The sequence below is a fragment of the Microchirus variegatus genome (genome assembly GCF_963457635.1).
Source record: "Microchirus variegatus genome assembly, chromosome: 3".
Lineage (NCBI taxonomy): Eukaryota > Metazoa > Chordata > Actinopteri > Pleuronectiformes > Soleidae > Microchirus > Microchirus variegatus.
The window spans coordinates 24,366,242-24,381,493 of record NC_139804.1 but is presented as its reverse complement, the minus strand read 5'-3'; the positions used below and the strand labels follow the sequence as shown (position 1 = coordinate 24,381,493).

At 39.7% G+C, this 15,252-nt stretch overlaps 1 protein-coding gene across 2 annotated transcripts; it reads right to left on the bottom strand.

The window, feature by feature from the left end:
• Positions 1-542: 542 nt before the first annotated feature.
• On the bottom strand, positions 543-14,994 carry sh3bgr (SH3 domain binding glutamate-rich protein). 2 transcript variants are annotated; one of them, XM_083886621.1, is made up of 8 exons: positions 14,833-14,994; positions 13,632-13,817; positions 12,343-12,423; positions 7,183-7,239; positions 3,740-3,766; positions 2,671-2,718; positions 2,159-2,220; positions 543-1,267 (listed from the first exon to the last, which is right to left on the bottom strand). In XM_083886621.1, exons 1-7 carry the CDS (start codon positions 14,875-14,877, stop codon positions 2,203-2,205), a joined length of 462 nt encoding a protein of 153 aa, XP_083742747.1. In that variant the 5' UTR covers positions 14,878-14,994; the 3' UTR covers positions 543-1,267; positions 2,159-2,202. The 2 variants fall into 2 exon arrangements, with proteins under 2 accessions (XP_083742747.1, XP_083742748.1); XM_083886622.1 differs by lacking the exon at positions 2,671-2,718.
• Between the last annotated feature and the right edge of the window lie 258 nt (positions 14,995-15,252).

The following is a 15,252-nucleotide window of genomic DNA, read 5'->3' as shown; positions in this document are numbered from 1 at the left end:
AATTACAATTAGGTCCATATACATTTAGTCATTTTCAATATTTTCTGTCCTATGCCGTCCTGTAATCTCATGAACCCTCAGATTTATGGTTAACCTTTGAAGAGCACCCAGCGTTTCACAGCTTACTATTAATAATGTAATATGTATAACGTCAGTCAATGGGATTTTCTAAATTTACAATTCAATTCAGTTAACATTTATAAGTTTCCATTTGTTTTTGTTTCAACTCTTAATTTCAACAAAGACGTAAGAGGAAATTCCTTCATTCTTATTCTCCTGTACAATGGTGTGGGGGGGGGGAGGGGTATGACAGGCTATTATATATATATATTTAGCACATACACAATGTTTAGATGGTGCCCAAAGATAACAACAGTAAATGCCTGAACATTTCAAATGTGTCATCTATTAATAATGCTCTCATCCACCTCAACCCAACATCTCTAGGGACGAAGCATGTGCTTCCTGATGCAGGCAGCACAATGCTCCATTCATTTACGTACGAACAAGAGTTTAAAATAAAACAAAACTGAACCACAGTGTTTCTGATTTTACCAGTCAAATTTATTGCATTTTTTTAAACTGCATCCAGATCTTAAGTCGCATGTTTCACCCTTTATTCAACAAAGTGCATTGATTAGACAAAAGTATGGGCAGAAGTAATTGTAGTGGTGGTGGAGTAGTTTGCAAACTTGCAGTGTGTTACCTTTCTCACGTGGCCATTAGGAGTCTTAGGAGTCTTAGTTTGCATTTATACATACAAGACGTCATCAAGGCATGACATTTTTATACAAGTACAGAAAAACTATTAGAGTGAGTTGTGAACCTCTAAATCTGTGAAGATGCGAGCTAAGGTATGCTGAGGTATTTTCTCTTCGTTTCCTTTTGAAAAGGTCACTGCCTCTCTGTGTTAGGGAACTAGAATCTCTTCAACATGAGAAATGTGTTTGACTTTAACAAAACAACTGCTGGTGCATTTTACAAAAGCTACTCGTTAAAAACCAACTGACACCACATGGCTACTCTGCACATTTTCATGACAATATGACTCGACACACAAAATATAAAAATTAAGTCAACAAGTGCAGTCAAAGAGGACGGGGGGCTGCATATATGGGTTAGGACTTTTTGATGTCGCCTTCAAACATATGGCCAGTGGTTTCCAGTGGGGTGCGGAGAAGCCTTGGGGAGTGGGTGAGAGGGGCTGTCTGAAGATGTCAAGCATAAGGGGCTGAGGGGACAGAGACGAACAGGAGGCTCCTTCAGGCTGAAATGTAAGAAAAAAACAGGTCACACACCATCGTAGTGACTGTGCCTCCCCCCAACAATCCTCACTCCTCCACAGGCACGTGAAGCTCACTTAGCAGCTTCCTGTAACGAGGCTTGACAGGGGGCTCGCAAGGTTAGGGAGACAGAATGGGGGGGTGGGGGGATGGGGGAGAGAAGCATTTCTACCATTCGTTCAAAGCCTGCTCGGTTGCTCTTTCTGCTGTGGGTCATAGATGTGTGATGTGCACAGAGAAACTACATGTCAGGCTTTGAAGATCAGGGTTATCAACAGCATCAGTGTCACTGCCTCACCGGGACAAAAAAAGAGGGAAGTGTGAGATGTTTGTGTTATAGACCCACAGGCAATGTTAACGCATGGGGACAGTGGATGCAGTCGCCTGTAAATATGCTGCAGCATTAATTGTTTTCCAAATGACAAGCATGGTGAGACAAGGAGAGTGGGCTGTACAGTATAAACTATGTGGGTTATGATTGACATCACAGTAAAGTAACAGGGAGGTAAAATTGCGTTATCTTATTTCACAACAATTTTCAACTTGGTAATAACAAAGTAGTGTGCTAATAATGAGATAAGGAGATACCCAAATAATAACCTTTTAATGATAATTGCTATAGGATATTGTCAATGTAATACCTTTACATGGCATTATTTTTGAATAAAATTGCCTTAAACCATTTGTTATGTGTCATATACATTTTCCATTATTATTACCAAGCTTTTACTTGTTCATTAAATTAAAAGGTTGTTATATTCAATTGACTTCATGCCAAAGATTCATACTTTGATGTTGGCAAACCAATGCCGCACTGCCCCCCAATGGTGGAGCAGAAGCATTAAAACATGACAAATTAAAGACTTCTACATTACCTGGACAGTAGTAAATCAACATCATCTGCATCACGTGGCTTCAACTACTCTGCCTCTTCTTCCTGTTAAAATAAGGAAAGCGGTATTAGATGACAGATGTAGAAGATTTGCAACCACAAGTTATTCTGAGGTAAAATGATCCTAGTAGAAATTAGATTTGTTAATTGTTTGTGTCATTTTCAGCTCCTTCATCTCTTTGACCACAGTCAAGTGGAAGGGGATTAATGGGATTAGGGAAAAAAAGATCTGGACCTGTCCTCTAACATGATGGATTTGGAAAAACAGCAGATGAGAGTTTCCCTCTCTCCAAACAAAGAAAAAAAAGGCATCTTGCCTGTTACTGTGTTATTTTCCCTCCCACTGTTACATCCAATAAAACCAGGCATGATTAGGCTGAACCAGTATGTCCTAATAATGTGTATCTGTGTCCCACACAAGTCCATCCTTGTCATGAAAGTGAAACAATATACTCTGCAGGCAGGTAAAGCACAGGCAGCAGTTAATGATACTACCTGTGTTTCTTCTAACTCTTCTTCTTCTTCTGCCTCTTCTTCTTCTTCCTTTGATGCATTTAAAGAAAAAAGAAAAGATGGGGGTTGTGTAAAGTCATAGTTCTAACGAGCAGGAACGTGGGAGGGCTTCACATATTAGTGGCTGTGGTGATGGGTGGGTTAAAATGGAGAGGTCTTTCAGAAAGTGCAGTTAACAGTAGCAACAGCAGGAATGTGAGAAAGTGAGGAAACTAAGGTGGAGCTTCGAGTGGTGCTTAAGGTGGTGCACAATTTAAGGTGTTAGCTTATGAAACGATAAGCCCTTAATGTTGTATTTAATTGCTTGTAATCACTGAAGCTGCATTGTCAGTTTCTTGTTGACTGCCTTCTTGAAGTAAACACGCTCACCGAGGGACAAAGGGAGGTGACATCGCTACCTATAATTAGATTCCTTAATGACTTGAGTCCATCCTGTCATCTTGAGGCAGTTGGTACACGTGGATCTTTCTGTCTTGTTTTTGATAAGCAAGTGGGAGGAAAACAAAGATTGCACAGAAAGAAACCCCATCTCTTCCATCTTCTTTGAATCTTGTCACATCCTCTTTGTTTCAGAGCAAAAAAAAACTTTACAAAAAAGACGTTAAAAGAAAAGGGTGCGTCCCCCTGTCAAGTCAGTGCATCGCCACAATGTGCAACTGTAAACGGGTTGGGAGAAGAGGCCTTTCTGCATGGTGTTTGCATGGGTTTGCTCTGTGTCCTACAGTTCAAAAACTACCCAGCCTTTTGCCCTATGTCAGCTGGGATTGACACCCGCAGCTCCACAAGCCCCAAGATGAAGCGGTAGACGATGGATGGATGGATGTCTTGGCAGGCTCAGAGGAAGGCTGAACGAACAACAAATACTGCAGAGTGGCATCTTTTGAATTAAATTCAGTCGCACAGACGCAAGGTGCACTGAACCACATGATGCAAGACTTCTTTAGGAAGAGACAGCTGTGTACCTGCAGTCTCTGTATGTAACCAGCTCATGCATAGATCAACGTATGATTCACACCATGCAAAACACTGACATAAAGAAATCCACTTATACCTCTTGTACTTCACCCTCTTCTTCTTCCTATTGGGGGATTTAATCAGTGTCAGAGTTATTAAAGTTATTACTGGTAACTACTGGTAACTAGCTTCATCTCCCTACATTTAGGTAAAACACTAACAATCAATCATGCTGCACACCATCGGACATCGCTAAAGAAGAAAAGTCCATGCAGCAAACAGAAAGAGAGAGAAAGAGGGTCAATAAAAGCTTCAAAATACAAGACCACCCTACTCACTGCCTTGTTTGTTTTACTCCTGCAAGAAAGGTTTGAATGACACTGACCGAATAGATGGAAATAGGGCAAAGCAAAGCAAAGCAGTGAAGATGGAATGATAGAGTATCAAGCAGAGGCTGGAATGTCTAATAATGAAGATCAGTGAAATAACTGAAGTGCGCCAAGATGGGTGTAGGAGCAGATTTTCATATTGTCATATCGGGGGCCAACACAGGCACGGGGCCCTTTAAAGCGTTTGTTGACCCCTGGCACTGGCAGCAGTGAGCAGCTTCTCATTATTATCAACACTAATGATAGTGCATGGAGCACCTAATTCTTTGTTTTCTTTGTTTTCCTCCCACTTGCTTATTATTTCTGGGGCAGCTCCACTTTTTCATTTCAGTTGATTTCAATTCGTGCACCACAACAAGGAGTTTGTTTTGCTACCATCTTACTAATCATTTCTGCACACACACAGTAACCGTGTCCAATGAGGTGGGGACTGGAGTGTGGCCTTGAATCACTCATATTGGCTTAAGCATTCTGATGCACTTAATCTAATTAGACTGAATTAACAAGCAATAAAAATAGATTTAAAAATGTCATCTATATTTCTATGAGTCATCCCAGTTTGGGATGAATTGGAATGAATCGACATTCTGTCATCTGGAATATGGCAGTGCGTATGAAGGAACTGTTCAAATGAATTTTGATAAATCAATTCATGTGATGTAAAAGTGGGAGAGGAAAAAATAAGTGCTGCTCACAGTACATAATGAAGTAAATTACATTGTTTTTTAAGTATTCACTGGTGGTCATAGTATAATCATTGCTGCATGTATAACAGCATAGGAAGAGCACATACTTGAGATAACAAGCAAAACCTCTTGGTATGATCAACAGTGTCGTCATGAATAGTTTATTCTGAATCTTAATGTTGTTACCACTGATGCCATACTAATCACCGAGCAACGTGATTGGTCCCTTTGGGCTTGACAGCATGGAAATACTAAAAAAAATCAGTTTGTTGCATTGGGAGGTGATGAAGTAAGAACATTACCAAAAGTGATTGGAAATAGACAAGACACAGTGAGGGAAAACAAATAACATCACATGAATCTACCTCAAGCTGCCGTAGCTCTTCTTCCTCCTATAAGGAATAACATATTGAAGGTCAGCAGGCTGTGTGGGGAGCAAAAGAGCACCACAGGCATGCGCTACAGAAACATCTCCTGATTTAACATGGAAACTGTGAAGAGACAGTTGAGGTTGTCAGGAAACGGCAACAGGACTGGGGAGAAAGGAGGAACAGGGTGTTAGCAGAAAGAGAGGTGAAAAAAAAAGAGCGATGAGGACAAAAACACAGGTCGATGAAAAGTAAATAAGTATAAGTAGAGTATAGAGATGAGTGAAAACAACAGACAAGATAAGACCCCCCCCCCCCTCCTTCCCTAAATCAACCAGAGCAGCCTTCCCTGAGCTCTGTACCATGAAACACACACTACCGATGAAAGAGAGTCAGTTACCTCTGACTGCAAATCCTCTTCCTCCTATAGAGCAAACCAAGAGATGGACAGTGGGGGAAGGAAATGGTTAAATGTTATATAGTTTACTCATGAGGAGCATGGCTGGTGTGATAGACCTCCTGAAACTGACTATTGTGGTTTAAATGTCACTTCTTACATGCAGCTGCGTTAAGAGGTTAGCCAGTCAGTGTGTGTAGTAAGCCATTTAAGATTGCTAAATCACAATATGAATCTGATCAAAATCAAACAGATCCATTATTTTGTACGTACAGTACATTTTTTGGCTGTTAAATGTTTAAATGTTCATCACATTTTCACTACCAAGAGTTGCTTTCTGTGAGCAAAAACAGATTGAAATGTTGAATAAAAGGTGCCACCTGTGTAGGCCATGAAATAAAGATAATACAAACAAATGAGCAGCTACTTCAGAGGAGAAAATAGAAGATCAGTAGCTTGGGAGGAAAAAAAAGACAGATCCATTGTCAATATAGCTGCCATTCTTCTGCCAGAGACATAACAAATTACCACTGGATTATTTAATGTGTTGTGAGGTCAATACAGTATGTTTTAAAAGTGAGTAAGAAGATTCAAACATTAAATGTAAGCATTATCGCCATACTGTTGGCGTATAGGTTTCCTAGAGAGTTTGTGATGCCCACTACTATAATGAGTAAATGTTTTAGTTTCAGTCATTATTAATATACAGTTTGTTTTTTTCAGTTCTTTTTGACAGTGTATTATATGTTAATATATTCATTTGAAACCTTATGTTTAGCTCATGTTAGACTTAGCAGGCGTTGTGGATGTGGCCATACCTGTATATGAGAGTACGTAGCATAGTGTGTGCATATACACACACATACGTACATACATATATACAGTACATGTACAGTGGTTAACATATTTATTAGACCACCGCTCAAAGCCACAGCTGACCTACATTAACAACATTAACAGCTTTGGTAATTATCAAAATCATTTTTTATGTTTCTATAATGGTTAATACACCAGAATATAGAAGTACTTTAACCAAAATGACATATATTTTCAAATGTACAACTTTATATAAAAAATATAGTTATTTACTTGCATTAATGAATAGAACATGTTGTTTTAGTGGTAGAATGTTATGCTTTATTAATTTGGGTGTTAAAAAAAGGTGAATTCAGTTTGTTATTTGCCAAATTAATAACGATAACATTTTTAGTTTTAAACAGGTTTTTGAACGTTTTCTTGTTTTTATGACAGGTGGTCAAATACATTTTGTTAGGCACTTTTTAAAAGAAGGCATGCACACATGGTTGGGCAGTGGTGACGACTGGTCAGATCACTTCTGAACCAGCACCTCAACAACTAAAAGAGGAAAAAGTTGGTTAATGAACATCCTGTGTTTGTTTTTCACATGCAATGTATGGTACGTTTAGTACAGTGCATGGTGACTGTGTCTACAGTATGGGCTTGAAATAATGAAACAGAAACAGAATTTCTACTGAGCTCTAAAGGCAACTCAGATTAAACTGGTATTGTTTGCGTTTACTGAAAACGCCTTTTGCTTTTGGCAAAAAAAATAACAATGTCCCCTCTTACCCTGTCATCATCATCAGCTTCATCCTGTTCAAAGACCAGAAATTCACTGAAACACATGCACGCTATGGTTTTTATTTTGTTACATGCTCGTGAGCTTTAAATTAACTCACCTGTTCTTCCTCTTCCTCCACCTCCTCCTCCTCTTCCTCTACCTCATCTGCATGGGCCTGATGAAAGAGGAGGTGAGACTTAAGAGTCTACATCAGACTATATGGACAATAGTAAACCCTATAAACACTATTCACTGTACATCACTCACAGATCACACTGGGGTGATTGTAGGACAATGCTGACACACTGAACATGGCTGTTTAAGTTGCAGCAGGCAGGATTGCCAGAAAAATATTAGATAATAATAGATAGTGGAAAATGTTGGGATCACTACTCTCTGTCCTGAGCTCCTGTCATCAGATTAGCACAGACAAAAACATTTGTTTCTCATTCAACAGTCTCAATATTAACATGTGTTTTATTGCATTAATTCTCCTTTTTAGGATTCTTTGCAGCAAAGGAAGACTTTGTTGTTGCTGCAGCGCCAGAAATAATCTCTTTGTAATCTTGTGATCGGTCAAAGCCTCCCATCGAGATACAGATTTAAGGCCACATTATACTTCTCCGACTGCGTAATGCGTTATCCGACTGCGTCACCACGGAGACGCCTCGAGCCTTTATACTTCTGCGTCGTGGTGACGGACACGTGCTGCAATTTCCCGCCCGATCAGTAGGGGTCGCTGCACAAGGTTGTTGTGCTTCAGGCTACAGTGAGCAATGGCGTCCGAGAAAGAAAGAGGGCCTAAGACTGTTGTTGTTGAAACAGTTGCCGTTTCTCACTTTTCTGTGTGACGGAACGCAGTTTTAAGATAATTTGAGGCGAGAAATTGGCCATTTAGAGTCTAAACATGTGGTTTGTGTATTAAAATATGACGTATTTATAGTTTGGCAGCGGCGTTGTCGGCAAGGATCAGCTCCGCGTCTGTGGACGCTCGGGTGCTCACTGTGAGCCGGCACAGAGCAGCTTCGCTCAGGCTGTCCTGAGGACCAATCACAGCTCTTGCCGTCTCCGTTGTCCCTTGACAGAGTGACGGACACTTAAAAAATATTTTGTGCAGTCGGAGACGACGCAGAGGCTCTTCGACAGGCTCTACGTTGACGCAGAGGACTCTGCGTAACCTACGCAGAGCACTTTACGCAGAAGTATATATTGGGCTTTAGTCGTGAGGCTATAAACATAAGCAGAAGAGCAGAATAATTGTTCTATCTCAGATCACTTGATGTATATGACAATGAAAGGATGTTAATGGCAAAAAAATCCTGCCTACTGCATCTTTAATATGGTCGACGAGGTAAAGTGCCATCAGTAAAAAAAAGGGAGGTGAAAAATTCAGAAAATATTTCAAACAAAGAAAAAAACATAAAAACTTTCAGAAATGCATAAAGACGCAGGTTAACTGGCCGGTGGTGCTAAAGGGACAAACTGAAAATGTTAAAAGGGAAAAGTGCATATTTTATGTTAGTGGTGGACTGAATCCAGAGAGACTAGAGAAAGAGATGCAGAACCAGGAAGACAGGAGCTTAAAAAGGAGGCAAACCCTTGTCGGGAAGGAAAGAAACAACATTAAAGGGGAAAAATCGATGTTGAAGGGAGTTAACAGAGCATTCCAGGAGTGTTAGAAAGGTGAAGGGGAACAGATCATTAAGAACAATCAGGAAGTGGAGGGAGAGACCAAACGAGAGGAGGCTGAAGCAAATACTGTCATCTTTTACTTCCACTGTCTTCTCCTCCTCCTCCTCCTCCTCCGCCTCCTCCTCGTCTTCTGCAGGAGCCTCATCTCCTTCTTTGGCTTCATCATCTGCAATTTCTTCTTCCGCTACCTCCTCAGCATCATCTGCTGCCTCTGTCTGCTCCTCCTCTCCGTGTGCATTCCCATTGCGCTCCTCCACTGGAACCTCCTTATTATGAGGTGAAAACAACAACTGATGATGAAAGGCAATAAAAGATTTTAAAAAAACAGCACTGAGGAGGTCAGCTCAGAAATCAAGGAAGTTCTGAAACTACATACCAGTGCAGAACATTTACCCACCATTCTCCTGGACAATAATCACTTCACCCACTCCATTGCAAACACACACACACTCTCACCCCCAATCTATGCAATATTTCTCTACACTTACAAAGTATTTTATATACATCTATATTTTTAGATTCTACTATTTTTTACGATTGAATGAATGCCTGAGTGAATGTATGAATATAGTCTGGTGAAACGAAAGCCTTGCTCAAATTTCACTGTATGATCTTTGCGTATTGCGACAATAAAGGTCTGTCTCAGGAATCTCTCTCTTTTGCAGTACTTTGGTAAGTAATGTGTTGTATATCTGTCTTTTGACACGGCGTTACGTGTCTAGACTGCATCCAGGAAACTTAATTGGAGCTGCATGGCAGCTGTGAGTGGCACATGCAGGCACGTCGTCAGGCAGCTGTTCAGGAAGTGAATTTCAATACTGCACCATCACTTTTGCAAGGAACCAAAATTGCGATCGATATGAAAATAGGATTGTAATCTCCTTTTCAGCAGTAGAATCCACTTCTGAAACTTTTCATGGGAGCTTTGTAGTGTTTGCAGCCACAGTGTTGCTGTATGAAGCTGTCTTGCTTTACTTTGGGGACATTCTGGAACGCTTAACATGAAAAAGCTTAACGTAGCTTAATGTATGAAAACAGTGATCAGTCATCACCAAATTTCTCATGGATATCCATCGTCATGCCCACTTTCACCTCTCCAAAAATCAAAGCCAAAAACCCAATATTATGGATGCTGTCTATGTTAAAGGTGCCCTATGTAAGAATGTGGCCAAAAACGGTTACTACATTGAAATTCAAAACACCGAGGTCTTTTAGGTTTCGTTTTCTGACGTAACTGGCAACCCGTGGTTGCTCGGCAGCTGAGACTCTACTGACTGCAATGATTGGTAGACGGCAGTAGGTAGCCAAAACATGATTTGCAAATATTTTGGCTATACTGTTGTTGTTGGTGAGTTCAGTATGTTATATGAACATTATTCCTGAGTCTCTGTGACATATTAGGAGGATTTTATGGCCAGTTGCTTTAGATTTATTACATAATGCACCTTTAAGCTCTTTCACGTCACTTTTACTTGACCCTTTACTTTAGAATGTCCCTTTACATTTTTTTTTCAGCTCTCCTGCTCAGATGCGACATAAAATGCACCACTCTGCGTGCATCGCTGAACTTATTTGACAATGATTTGAATGTAACGGACGTTTGTTTATATATAATGTTGCACAGTACGCCTTCAATATGTAGATGTTAGTCATTGTTGTGGTGGAAGGAGAGAGACGGGGAGAGAAGGAGCAGTTAAAAGTTGGGAGACTGGAGTGTCAGTAACCTGGATGAAAATCAAAGATTTGTTACAATCAATGCATCATCAACAATCACTGAGAACAGTCATGGACTTAAAGGAATAGTTTCACTTAGATGTGCTAGTTGATGGATTTTTAAATAATTTCAAAGTGCTTACAGTCTTTACTCTTAGCCAACAGGCTGCTGGAGGTAACATTATTTAATAAACAGGCAGTAAACAACATACAGCTTTTATATTCTGTATTGTATATACTGTATGTATGTGTTGTGTATTATTTAACTAAACTGTAACTAGAGAGCTATCTTGGTCAGGTCTCCCCATTAAAGAGATGTATATGTCAAATAAAACAAGTCAAATTCTGTGTATGCAGAATTATATTTGTCTTTATATATTAGATGTCTTATCCAGAATTAAATGATATATTCAGTATGTTCTTAGGTATTTTCAGACTTGGGCTACAGTCCTCTGTACACTGAGATGAAAGAGAAAATATGACCTAAAGGTTGCTCGGCAATTCTGCGACAGTCTGAAGCAGAACCACAGTGTTATAATGAAAACCCGTTACTTTGGTACTGTGAAATAAAAAAAATGCATTCATGCAAAACGGGGGGGAAAAAGTAGTCACGTGTGATGACTGTGAAATTACGAATCTGTTCAACGTGATAGGTTTGGACAGAAGGGAGGATGTTAAAAGACACTATATGGGAAAGGAAAAGGTGAGACACAGTGAAGTGAAGCAGAAAAAACAACAGCATTACTGTCGAGTCATCTTGGTTTCCCTCTGCATTCATATCCTTGGCATTGGTCCCGTTCTCCACAATGTGCACCTGATCAGCCTGTTGTGCTTCCTGTGTCGATAAAATGACCAGGTTTAAGATAAATCAGTTCTACAGAATCCGTCAAACCAATTTTTTTTTTCTATTTCAACAAATTCAGAAGTGAAAAATATTAGTGAAAGGCTTGGAAAATGACTTGGCTTCAGGCTGAAGAAGTGACATCTGAAATGAAATTTCCCTATCTCTGAAGGGGTCAGACATCGTCCATCTGTGACTGTTGTTTACTTGAAATGGTCTGGTTTGAGCTGTGACATCTGGTTCAAACATTTGCATAGATTACACCAGAGGTGTCAAACTGGTGGCCTGCGGGCCACATGTCGTTCCCCAGTCGATTACATGTGGCCCACCACCACATGGCCCTTGACCTCCTCTTCCTTTTAAACACAGCACATGTGGCCGAGGCACAGCTGGCAGTGAAGTGATAGAATATATACAGTTTATAATACTAGGTATGTTTTAACATTTAATGTATATATGTAAGCTTGTTTGGTGTTTTAATTATAGCGGTCTACATTCTAATTTTCTTTTATTTATTGTGAAGTGTACATCATTCAACAAGCACTTTGACCCCCACTTAGTGTAGATGTAAATTTTTTGACTCATACGTGTGGAAAAAGGCAACATTTGTTGGTTCTATCTTCTTTCTTTTACCTATTTCATTACATTTTTGTTACTTAATAAGCATTGGAGACCGAGACCTGGGTACCATATCTAATTTTTCATGTTCATTACATGCTGAATGACAAATGAAGCTCCTTGATCCTTGAAGGTAGATGTGTTTTTCTCTATAGAGTATGTTGCACTGTAGTTTTGCTTAAAATGTTTGTGCGATGTTCTGGTTCACTTTGACTGTCTTTGTAAACAATATGCAAAATACAATAATAATGAATTCCTCAAATGTGTGGGTAATTGGTACTTGAGAAAGACAGTGATGATTTTTATCAATATATAGTATATACAACTGAACTGAACTTAACTGAAACACTTCAGCTAGCATTGTATCATTATTGATCATTAGATAGTTGTTGTGATGTAGTCAGTAGTTCTAACCTTTGAGCCAGGAGGAGGAGGCAGCCCCAGGAAAGAAAACACTGAGTTATCCTCCTTGGCATTGAAGAATGTCTCGTAGTCCTGCAGGAAAATATAAAATGAGACTATTAACCACATAAATACAGTAGATCTGTACATTGTTATTGCACAAATGGTAACTTGTACAGAGCAGCGACCAGGGTAATCAATGACGAGTAAAGAAAAGTTAATCTCTTAAAATAATAACTCAGAGATGAGTTTATTATAATGGCACTTTATTGATCACTTTATTATTTATCCACATGTCCCAATGCTCACGTCAGCCCTTAGTGCTCACACGGCACAGCAGGTGCACCCTTGGTAAATTGCTGCGGGAATAATACACAACTCCTTATATGGACATCCTGGGGGGGGGGGTGTTTATAGGTCACATCTTCGGGCTTTCCAAAATGTGTTGTTGAGTCAAAATTATGACCCATTTTACATTGCATATATTTTTTTTTTAAAGTGATAATTGTGCAAAAGGGACAGAATAGACGAGCCAGGCAAACTTATTTCCAAATTTTCAAAACATTTTTTTGTACTTTTTTCTCATGTGTGCTTTTATATTTGCTGAAAATGTAAAAAAATATATATTTTTCATCAGATTGTCTATAGATTGTGCTGAAAAATAGAATATGACACTTTTTATTGCACATTCTTATAGCCTCTGTGTATATACCTTTTACTATATAATGGAAACAAGCATCTTAAATGCTCTGTGTTCTAAGGGTTAAATGTTATGTTAAGTCTGAACAATTTCGCACAGGTGTCCACATTGTGGAGATGCTAACGTGAGTCTTCAGCGTAAAGTGTCCTCACTGTAGATACACAACTCCACTATAACTATAAGTTATATACACTATAACCTTTACAGGTGAACTTAAGTTAACCTTCTCTAAATTGTGAATGCACACGTCCAATTGTTCAATGTTTCACTACTTATTGAATAACATGCTGTTCTCTAACAAAGCAACTGTCAACAACTGTCTGATGTAGTTTGTCATTGAACCAGAACTTTACCAGAAGAAGTTTAACCCTTTAAAATTGTTTAACACTTCAAAACTGATTAAGTTATTGAGACATTGAGATTTTTTGTTGTGGTTTTGCCACCAGTGTTGTTAGCTCTTCTTTGAGATAAATACATTACTATTGCATCCTTCTACTTAAAGGCTCTGCTTTCATGGTAGAATATTACAGTAGCATGAACTTTTTATAGGGATATTCTTGTCAAATATCCCTAACTTTTTGTGAGTAGTGCATGTCCTTACCCCACAGTAGCTCTCCTCATTGAAGATCTGAGGGGGCAGTGGGATGCCGTTAGCAGGCTTCATCTCCTCTGGAACATTCTGCCTCATCCACATGCGGTTATCCTCATTGCAGGCGATGTCCAACTGAGCGTAGTCCACTTTAAGAGCCTCCAGGAAGCCAACCACATCTTGTTGCTTCTTCTTGATCTGGGAAGCAGGGTTTTTTTTTTATTTATTTTTTTTTTTTACAAAAGAATATTTTATAAGATTTTTCATACTAATAATTGCGTTTTTATAAAGCACCTTTTAGTTACAACGTGCTTAAAAGGACATTTAAAAGGCAAACAAATATAGACAGACAGATAGAGACTCGGTCAGAATTAAGAACTATTAAATAATGCATGGCATTGATCAAATTAAGTTGTGAATTATTTATCAAACACATATCTCTTGGAAATGGTTTTACCTGTTCAAAATAAAATTAGTTTTTCCTAAATTTAAGTAGACAGGAAAGTTATATCATGCACTCATTTCTCTTGTCACCATTTATATTGTGAATTGGGTCATGAAAGTTTGCCATGTTTTAAAAGATGGTCCAATCTATTAAAAGTTTGGGAAACACTCGTGAGAAAGTTTAGCCTTTTTAGATTGGGGACTTGTTTTTTCCCCCATGTATACAGGGAAACCCAGAATAAACAAAACAGGTCTTTCTCTCTGCAGTGAGACAACAGTCCTGACTCCTGTCCAAGTGGGCCACCATGACACCAGTGGACCAGTTCAAGCTGCTTATGTAGCTTTGCCAAAACGCAACCTGTTTTAAGAGTTCAATCACTGCCCCTGCACAGATTATCACCTACTTCACGCATAAAGACACAGACTTCATGCTGAATCTGATCATAAACACAAGGAAAAAGGTTGATAGTTGGGGATAAACTCAGTCTATGTGGTCTAAATCGGGGGTCCGTGCCAAAATAAAGTGCGGGTGTCCCTGTTCGAGAAAAACTCTGCATGTGAATGAGACGGACCTAAGAAAGCAACATGAATATAAACATGAATCAAAACACAAACAGGTCAATGGTCTTTTCAATCGGGTTAAATCAGATGCGAGTATCTTTAATTTCTCCAATCGCGGTGGAGTCAGAGAGGGGAAAGTGCTGATCGGTTTACGTGAAAGTATTCCGTTTAAATCGTAAGGACCGAGTGTCACAGAGTGGATGCTTACCGCCGTGGATCCCGAGGACGTCGCGAGGAACACCTTGATCACCATTGTTTTAATGTAAATATCAATAATTTGTGGAGAGGGTGCAACAAGTAGGCTCTTAAAGGAGCAGGCAGCCGCCTCTATTATTAGAGCGCAGCCAAGGCATGGCAGTGAGAGCACGCGCACGCTCACAAGCACGCAAACACGCGCGCACACGCACACTGCTCAGGCTATTTTTGTCTCCATCAGAGCACGATTGGTGGGACGTGGTCTCCAGAGGAGCAGCGGCACACAGGCCGATTGGTGACCTCAGCTGTCTGTCTTTGCAGAGGGACAGTGAAGTTAGTCTCCAGCCTCCTGCTGAGTTCATATATGGACCGTCAGAAATAGTCCTGACCAGCACTGTAGGCTGTGAGGCTTTGGCTTTTCAAACGCAGGACA

What these genes read in the sequence shown, in the direction of transcription:
- sh3bgr (XM_083886621.1), bottom strand. Translation starts at nt 14,877, where the DNA reads ATGGTGATCAAGGTGTTCCTCGCGACGTCCTCGGGATCCACGGCG. An exon ending in CGTCCTCGGGATCCACGGCG is followed by an intron (nt 13,818 to 14,832) that starts GTAAGCATCCAC and finishes CCTGCTTCCCAG; the next exon opens with ATCAAGAAGAAGCAACAAGA. An exon ending in CTCCTCCTCCTGGCTCAAAG is followed by an intron (nt 7,240 to 12,342) that starts GTTAGAACTACT and finishes CTCTTTCATCAG; the next exon opens with GCCCATGCAGATGAGGTAGA.